The 9,297-nt window shown below is 38.2% G+C and overlaps 1 protein-coding gene across 2 annotated transcripts in view; it reads left to right on the plus strand.

Moving 5' to 3' along the window:
- The window catches only part of shcbp1 (SHC SH2-domain binding protein 1), a 32,696-nt gene extending 24,382 nt beyond the window's left edge, over positions 1-8,314 (plus strand). The window contains exons 11-13 of one of the 2 annotated variants that reach the window (XM_034184388.1): positions 2,364-2,450; positions 4,031-4,181; positions 7,969-8,314. In XM_034184388.1, the coding sequence (XP_034040279.1) occupies positions 2,364-2,450; positions 4,031-4,181; positions 7,969-8,282 (552 nt within the window). In that variant the 3' untranslated portion in view covers positions 8,283-8,314. The remainder of the gene's footprint in view (positions 1-2,363; positions 2,451-4,030; positions 4,182-7,968) is intronic. The other variant, XM_034184394.1, reaches the window with a different exon arrangement.
- Positions 8,315-9,297: the final 983 nt, after the last annotated feature.

The following is a 9,297-nucleotide window of genomic DNA, read 5'->3' on the forward strand; positions in this document are numbered from 1 at the left end:
TGGCTGAAAAAGAACACAGCATTCCAAGAAAAACACTTGCTACCTACAGTTAAATTTAGAGGTGGTTCCATCATGCTGTGTGGCCAGTGCAGGTACTGGGAATCTTGTTAAAGTTGAGGGTCACATGGATTCTAGTCAATATCAGCAGATTCTTGAGAACAATGTTCATGAATCAGTGACAAAGTTGAAGTTGCTGGATCTTTCAACAAGACAACGACCCTAAACACTGCTCAAAATCTATTAAGACATTCATGCAGAGGAACAAGTACAATTTTCTGGAATGGCCATGTCAGTCCCCAGACCTGAATATTATTGAAAATCTGTGGTGTGATTTTAAGTGGGCTGTCCATGGTCGGAAACCAACAAACCTGAGATGTTTTGTAAAGAATAATGGGCCAAAATACCTCCAACCAGAATGCACACTCTCATTGGAAGCTATAGGAAGCGTTTAGAGGCTGTTATTTCTGCAAAATTTAATTTTTTTGTTGTTGTTATTTTTCTGTTGGGGTGCCCAAATTTATGCACCTGCCTAATTTTGTTTAAAGAATTATTGCACACTTTCTGTAAATCCTATAAACTTCATTTTCACTTCTGAAATATCTGTGTTTGTCTGCTATGTGGTATATTTAACTGAAATTGCTGATCCAAACAACCAATGATTTATAAAGAAAAATCATTAAAATTATCAGAGGTGCCCACATTTTTACATACAACTGTATGAGTATGGAATGATCAGTCAGTTTGACCTCAAAATCCTTAACTCAAAGGGGCCAAACAGATTTCATTGTTTTGATAATTATAAATCATTCATAATTAATGACTATAAAAGTATTTACGACCTGGTGACGTGACCTGTTCTTGTATGAACACATCACAAATAGTGTGACAGAACTTTGACACTTGTTACAAGCTGAATGGATATTTTTATTTATCACGTCTGCCAAGGATGTAATAAAATCATCAGCATTTGTTTATTTATTTGTCTGTCTGTCTATTGGCAGGATTACTCAAAACTACTTCATGAATTTTGATGGCCTAATATCCACAGATGGATATTAGGCCATGGAAGACTCCACTGAATTTTGGAGGTGATCCAGATTGGTGTACGTCAGAAATCTTTGATTGCTCTTGTTTTTTAATGTGTCAAATGTCACTCCTGAAGCTCTCTGGTAATAATTACTTCACCCCACCTCTGTGTATAAAGCCATTTAAGGAAAAAAAAATCAAACACGTGTGTTCCTGTATATTTATTCTAGGTGGGCAGATCTACTTTTAAAAACGAGCACATTCAGCTGCTCATCGATCTCTTGTCCTTTCTCACAGTCGGTGTGCACAGCGGGCATCTCCGCTCCTTAAGATCATGATTTCTCCACCGTGAACTTTTATTTAACACTGAAATAGGTCCGTGTGTGTGTGAGACTTTGTTCTGAGTAATTGTAATAACGATGTCATCATGAATGATGTGGGAGTGTGAAAATTTAAGAGTCAACATTCAAAAATGAAGGTTCGTCCCTTAAACGATAGTCGCTGCATCGTGTGTCACACAGCGTGTGGTTTGGAAACAGACAGAGAGCCACGCGTGACAGCACTGAATTTTAGGCTCCCTGACAATTGCACGACTTTGATGCATGCACATTGTCCTGACAATCTCACCAGCTGTGTTCCCAGCTGGATGCTGTGCTTTGTTCCACAGGCTGCCACGTGCTATCTGCTGGATGCTGCGTATATAAAATAATTATTTTGTGGCGGGTTTATCATTTCCTGTGAGTTAGCTGTTGGAAATGGCTCTAATCGTTTCCTGAATCACAGAGGGCCGCTCCAGCAGCAGCTGTTCAAGCTCGCGCGCTGAATGAGACGGAGAAAGCATTTAGAGCCGCCTAAAAATGTAGTTATTTGTCATGTTTACATTGTCGTGGCTTGGTAAAACAGTTGCATGTACTTTCCTTCTTGTGTGCAGCTGTAAAAGTACGTTTATGATAGATTTAACATATCTTTTAAATTGTTCAGACGAGTTGCGCTGTGATGCAGTGCACTGATGCAATCACTCACACTGTTCACTTCTTCTTTACTTGACTTCACGAGCTGCACGTAGTGTTGGCGAGTAGATTGCGCAACATTGTACGGCATTTATGTGTGAAAGATTTTTTTTTTGAACATTTCAAAATTCTCTTTGTGCAGTTACATGCGTCGGCGCCCCTCTCGCGTTCAGTCCACACCTGTTAAAGATGAGTTTACTCTCCTGCACGACACAGGGCATGCAAGTGCATGCATCAAAATTGTGCAAATGTCAGGGGGCATTAACATGCACAGTGACTGTGTGAGTTTTGTCTGTGCTGTAAGCTAAGTATTGCTGCTGCCTGCAGGGGGCCGGTGTAGAGATTTACCCCGGCAGTGTTTGCAGTCTGATTGGGAACGGTGTTCACCACTGCAAGGACGGGGTCCTCATCAAGGTGAGAAAAACCGTTTGACTCTTGTTGTTTGTTAAAGCAGCTCTGAAATGTAAAGGCCTCTTCATGAACAACTGCCATCAGTTACTTTTACAGTTTGATTTAATTTCACTTAACCTGCATGTTTTTGGAAGTGGGAGGAAGCCAGAGCACCCACAAGGAACCCACACCACCACGGGGAGAACATGCAAACTCCACACAGAATGGACCAAGTCTGAAGAGAACCCAGGACATTCTCACTGTCAGGCAATGGTGCTAACCACTAAACCACTGTGAGAAACTATGATTCAAGGAATCTGGGGGAATATCAGTGCATTAAAAGGCAACTGCACAAGCCTGAGGCAAACACCCGTGATTTCTGATCCATCAGATGGCACTGCATCAAATTATTCATCAATAGTTGATTTAACCACATGGGCAAGGGATTATTTTGGGAAACCTTTGTCAAACATTACAATATTGTTGTTCACAAATGCCACTACAAACTTTACTGTACAAAAACAGAAGCCTTGTGTTAACCTTGTCCAGAAGCTGTGTCATCTTCTCTGCACTTGGAGACATCTGGGTTGGACCATCACACAGTGAAAACATGTATTGTGATTAGACGAATCAGTATTCCAGATCTTTTTTTGGACCATTCAGACTTTTATTAGCAACAAGTCCAAAAGCCAGGGTCTGTCATGGCCTGGGGTTATGTCAGTGCCCTTGACAATGGTAATTTACACTTCTGTGATGGCAGCATTAATGCAGAAAAATACATTGACATTTTAGTAAACGTGCTGCCTTCAAGACGACAACTTTCCCAAGAATGTTCGTGCAACGAGACAAAGCAAAATCACATTCTGCACACATTACAAAGGCAAGGCTACAGGAAAAAAAGGTTAGGACTACTGGCTGTAGTCGTGACCTCTCCCCAAATGTGAATGTGTGAAGAATTTTAAAATGAAAAATGTAAGGATGACCACATTGTACTGTTGCACACTTCAAGACAGTGGGACAAATTAACACCTGAAATGCTTCTTCACTTGGTATCCTCAGTGCCAAAACAACTTTTCAGTGTCATGAGAAGGAATGGCAGCATTACAAAGTGGTAAATGCCTTGGCATCCCAACTTTCTTTGGAATGTGTTGCAGACCTTACATGCAGGATATATCTTAATAAATGAAAGGAGGTTGACCACACAACACATAAAATATATTGATTTCATACAGTCTGCAATGAAATAAATGTAAGGATCACTGTATTTTGTTTTGGTTTTTGCATTTTCCATATTGCTCCATCTTTTTCTGATTTGGGGGTGTAAATGAATGAACACCTTTCTCCAATACCTTCAATAAAACCTGAAGAGTGATTAGGTTTTTCTACCAGTTGAAGGGCTGACACATACCCTGTGTGCGCTACACACAAAAATATAAATGTATAAGTAAATATCATGTATCTGTAACAGTGTTTTTTGTGTATGTACGTTTTCCCACAAGGTTTGAAGGAAATCATCCAGCAGTTTTTGAGTTATCCTGTCATTATCTTGACAGTGGGCTCAAAAACCGATGATCATTTGAACAGTTATGTTCTCGGCCTTTCAGGACTTTGCAGATAAGCTGGACATGATGCCGTCCATCACCATGGAAAACAACGTGATCCACAATAATGAAGGCTACGGGGTGATCCTGGTGAAAGCCAGCAATGCAGAACAGCACAAACTCCAAGCTCTCCCTGGTGAAGGTGAAGGTACAGGTAGGTGATTTAGATTTCAAACATTCTCCATTTATAAATTATCAAATGTAAATGCAGTACAGTGAGATTATGATAAACCTCAAGAACAGTGAAAAGAAGGTGTTCAGTGTGTAAATAATATTTCAGTTTTTCTTCGCTACAAGTAGGGGGGTTCAGAAGAAAGCAAACACCACTACACAGCGCTGATCTAAAGTCAGTGACCCCTTCATTAGGTAACACTTGCTAGTGCAGGTGGACCCTGTTTTGCCTTTGGACCTGCTTTGGTTTTTAGATTCATGGATTCAGCAACGATCTAGAGTTTCTGGTTCATACTGACATGATCACGTTACACAGTTACCACACCACTGCACCATCAGTGCCTCGAATTACTGAGACAAAGCAGTCAATGGTCCACGCTTTTTAATTCTAGTGATGAAAGTTTTGCAGAAATGACTGGAGATCCGGGTTTTTACTCACGTGGGGAACATTTCTGGGTTATTTTTGATAACATACGTCAGAATACATTCATTGGTTCTTGTAACGGTTTACTTTGTTGTGGACAAGTTATGAACTACGTTTTTCCTCGAGTAATCATATAAGTGGAGCTAACAGGTGAAGCTAAAAATGCTAACGCCGTTAACATTCAGATGAGAGTTTAACTCTGTCTGCGAGTCAAAACCACAAGATTGAGTTTGAGCAGTGAAGCTTCAACAAATTTATGAGGCGAGTGAGTAATTAAAAAATTATACGTGGACTTAGTGCTCTACTGAAGTTTATCAGCTAACATTAGCTTTTAGCTGAAAGATGTTAAATCAGTCACTGTCTAGCTGAGTAAACCTTTTATATTCATAAATTGTTTGACCTATTTTTTTTTTTTTACCAAATAAAGGTACACAGTTTTTTAATTGTTACTGTGTAAAAACAAGAAAAGTCTCAGCTTTAAGTAACTTAGCTTTTTATTTGTTTTTGTCCCACATCAGAAATAAACATTTGCTGAATGAATCTACTTGACTTAAAAATGTACACATTGCTTTTCATGCTATTTTATTTGTCTGCACTGTTCCTTATAATTATCTCAACAACAACAGATAAGTTATTGTTTTAATTTAAAGGTGAACATCAAAGATTTCTAAAGAATCTTTTTTTCTAATTAAACAATTTTAATTACAAGTTTTCTAATCTAAGAAAAGTTTAACTTCATAATATACAGTATTCAGAAATTAATCTTTAAGTAAACACACATTTGTAAGAATTTTAAGGTGGCCAAGAATTTGGAAATGGAAATGGAAAATCAATAGCTCCAAAGCTTCTGCCAAAACTAGGAAAACTCAGAAGCGAGTGAACGTTGAACAAGTTGATGCATTAATGTGCCATGTGTTCAATTTGAATTGATACTGAGAATTATTATTTTTGAGTTTGTTGAATTGTCATTTCCTTTACTGTGCACTGTGAGACACAATGTATGTTTTATGGATTGAAGACTGGTAGCACAATACAAGTTATGTGAAAAGACTTGGGTGGAAAAACTGACCTGACCCAACAAAAAATTAATTTTTTTTTGTTTGGTAAATAGACCTGAAAATGCACCACAATGCATCTGAGATTTCTAATTTTTTCTGTGGGAGAACCCCCAGACCCCTAACCAGGGGCTTTGGGCCAAAACTTTAAGTCCTAACTTAGTTAGGACTAACCCTAACCCTAACCCCCCCCCCCCCCCCCCCCCCCCCATGGCCCACATCAATGTAATTTTGTGCCTACCATTTGAAAGTATGCAGAAATCCAGACTTCTAGAAACACGTAGTGTTTTGCTAGTCTTCTGTTGTCCAAATGTGGAGAGTTTGTGGTACAGACTATCTATATACAGTAGTGTTCGAATAATAGTAGTGCTATGTGACTAAAAAAATTAATCCAGGTTCCGAATATATTTCTTACTGTTACATGGGAAACAAGGTACCAGTAGATTCTCACAAATCCAACAAGACCAAGCATTCATGATATGCACACTCTTAAGGCTATGAAATTGGGCTATTAGTAAAAAAAAAAAAAGTAGAAAAGGGGGTGTTCACAATAATAGTAGTGTGGCATTCAGTCAGTGTTGTTGGGCCTATATATCGCATACCAGGTATCATGGATCAGTTTGGATATGTCAAAATACTTGAAGAGGTCATGTTGCCTTATGCTGAAGAGGACATGCCCTTGAAATGGGTGTTTCAACAAGACAGTGACCCCAAGCACACTAGTAAAGATGCATAATCTTGGTTCCAAACCAACAAAAATAATGCCTCGCAGATGTGAAGAAATCATAAAAAATTGTGGTTATACAACTAAATACTAGTTTAGTGATTCACAGGATTGCTAAAAAAGCAGTTTGAACATTAGTTTTGAGTTTGTAGCATCAACAGCAGATGCTACTATTATTGTGAACACCCCCTTTTCTACTTTTTTTTTTTTTTTACTAATAGCCCAATTTCATAGCCTTAAGTGCATATCATGAATGCTTGGTCTTGTTGGATTTGTGAGAATCTACTGAATCTGCTGGTACCTTTTTTCCCATGTAACAATAAGAAATATACCCAAAACCTGGATTAATCTTTTTAGTCACATAGCACTACTATTATTCTGAACACTACTGTACACTCCTCGGCAGTGGTGGGCACAGTTCCACTAATCCGCTAATTATCAAAGATAATGTTTTCATTATTGGATTAGCTTTTCAGATAACTTTGAAAACCATCATTGGACCAATTATCTTCCGATAAGTTTTGGTCCGGTAATTTTTAGACCACCAACATATTTTTGCAGACATGGTAAACAAAGCTTAACAGTTACAAACATTTATGAAGTCCATAATCAGTTGAGCACCTACCTGTTAAATGTTTTGTAGTAGATGCACAGTTCTATCCTCTGCAAACACAGAAGAGCTGGTTCCAGAAGAAACAGCTCTATCCTCTGCAGGCAAAGGAGAGCTGGTCACAGAAAAGCAAACAAACTCATTTCTTTTGACCCCATACTGAAACACTGGCAATATCATCCAAGTCATCCAGAGTCATACAGTTTTAACTTATGGTTAAAATTTTAGCAAAACTAATTTCGGATAAGTTATTTAAATTAACGTCACATCTGAAGTTTTACAAAGTGAAAATATCAGCTATATGTTTTAGTTTTAAAGTAATGCACTAATTTTGAAGGTTTTAGTGTGGATATGCTGTGTCGAGCATGCTGTGTAAGCTGGTATAGAAAATGGATGGATGAAATTTATCCATCTGGCAACAACAACCATGGCATCTTCAAAGTGTCTGAAGTCACTTTTCTGTCATTTTGAGTTTTGATATTTTTTTTATTATTATTATTTATTTATTTTTGAAGTGCAGCAGATCCTCTTGACCATGTCTATGTACTTTAAGTTTCTGCCATGTGATTGGCTGATCAGAGATTTGTTTTAATGAGTGGTTGACCTGGTGTACCTAATGAAGTGTCATGGTGGGTATACCATGTCCTACAAAAGTATTGGAACACTTGGTATTTCACACATTTTAATTTGTTTATGCCATTTCAAATACAAAAGATACAAAATAATATTTCTAAAATTAACTTCCTTAAACTCAAACTGAAAGCAAATCTCTTCAACTTGATATAAATTAATTCCAAATATAAAAGACAAGATGATGTGGGTTGCATAAGTAATGGAACACTTTTTATTGCCAGTTTTCTTCAGCGGATTGATACATGAACATTTCCAAGTCACTGACTATGTCTTGGACTTTGGTTACATCAATTATAAACTTAACGGCTCTGTGCTCGTTTCCAGCTGAGGTGGGGACCAGGTGTACGGATGAACTAGAGGGGTGTGTCCCAGATGATGATATCACTCCAACGATGGCTGCCCCCGACAGTGACGGTCAATCGCCGACAGCAGCCATCCCGACCACGAGTCTGTTGGAGAATGATGTCGCTGCCACCGTGTCCAGGAAGTGGCAGTTTTGTCGTCAGCTGACCAGAAACAAGGAGGCAACGTGCAGCCGCGCGGTCGAAGGCCTGATGGAACACGAGATATTCGTCTCGGCTCAGGGAAACCAGTTTGTCCGCAATGGCATGGGCGATTTTGGCACCTTTTTCTACTGAGGACTGACAGCATTAAAGAGCAGCCGTTATTGTGACTAAATAATTTCCTTTTATTTTTTTTATTTATTTTTTTTTTTTTGGTCGTACAGTTATTGTTGCTGAAAAAATGTCTAAATATAATTAGGAAGTATTGCTGAACAGATTTCACTTCTGGAAGAGCACAGATGCTTTTATCTTATTTATTTTCACCGGCTGTCGACTCAGAAGTATAAAATGTATTTATCGTTTTTAAGCGTGACTGTGAAAAGCAGTTTTGGTGGCTAATAAACGGAGTTGTTGTGTTCAGATTGCACTGTTAATGATGCTAAGTTCTTATCGCCACATTCACAAATATTTTCTGTATTTACGTCACAGTGTTTGTTTGATTACGTTGAACAGTGCACTTTATGTTCGAGGACATACTGACAATCGCATGATTTATCTCTGAATACGATCTGTGAAAGTGCCACATTGAGCCAAAAGATCGTAGTTTTAGAATCAAAGCTGAGAGTAGAAATGAGTTGCTACTGTCTGTGATTCTTTTGGTGCAGATTAAAAAGTTACTGAAACGTGATTGTGAATTATGATTGATATTTCCACAGTCTCCTCCAAAAGTATTGGAATTGTAACCGAATAATGTCTGTGGCCACAGTGGGGTTCAAACTTCAGATTACTCGTACTTGAAACCGAAGACCTTGTTACAGAATGATGACAATTCATTTTTGCTGTACAAGCCCTAAAAAAAGTCTGTATTGATCATTTCTGCCAAGTTGGCTTCAAGTAGAGCAATATACAGTAGTGTTCAGAATAATAGTAGTGCTATGTGCCTAAAAAGATTAATCCAGGTTTTGAGTATATTATTGTTACATGGGAAACAAGGTACCCGTAGATTCTCACAAATCCAACAAGACCAAGCATTCATGATATGCATACTCTTAAGGCTATGAAACTGGGCTATTAGTAAAAAAAAAAAAAAAAAAAAGTAGAAAAGGGGGTGTTCACAATAATAGTCGCATCTGCTGTTAATGCTACAAAC

This window comes from Thalassophryne amazonica, chromosome 2 (assembly GCF_902500255.1).
Source record: "Thalassophryne amazonica chromosome 2, fThaAma1.1, whole genome shotgun sequence".
In the NCBI taxonomy this organism is placed as follows: domain Eukaryota; kingdom Metazoa; phylum Chordata; class Actinopteri; order Batrachoidiformes; family Batrachoididae; genus Thalassophryne; species Thalassophryne amazonica.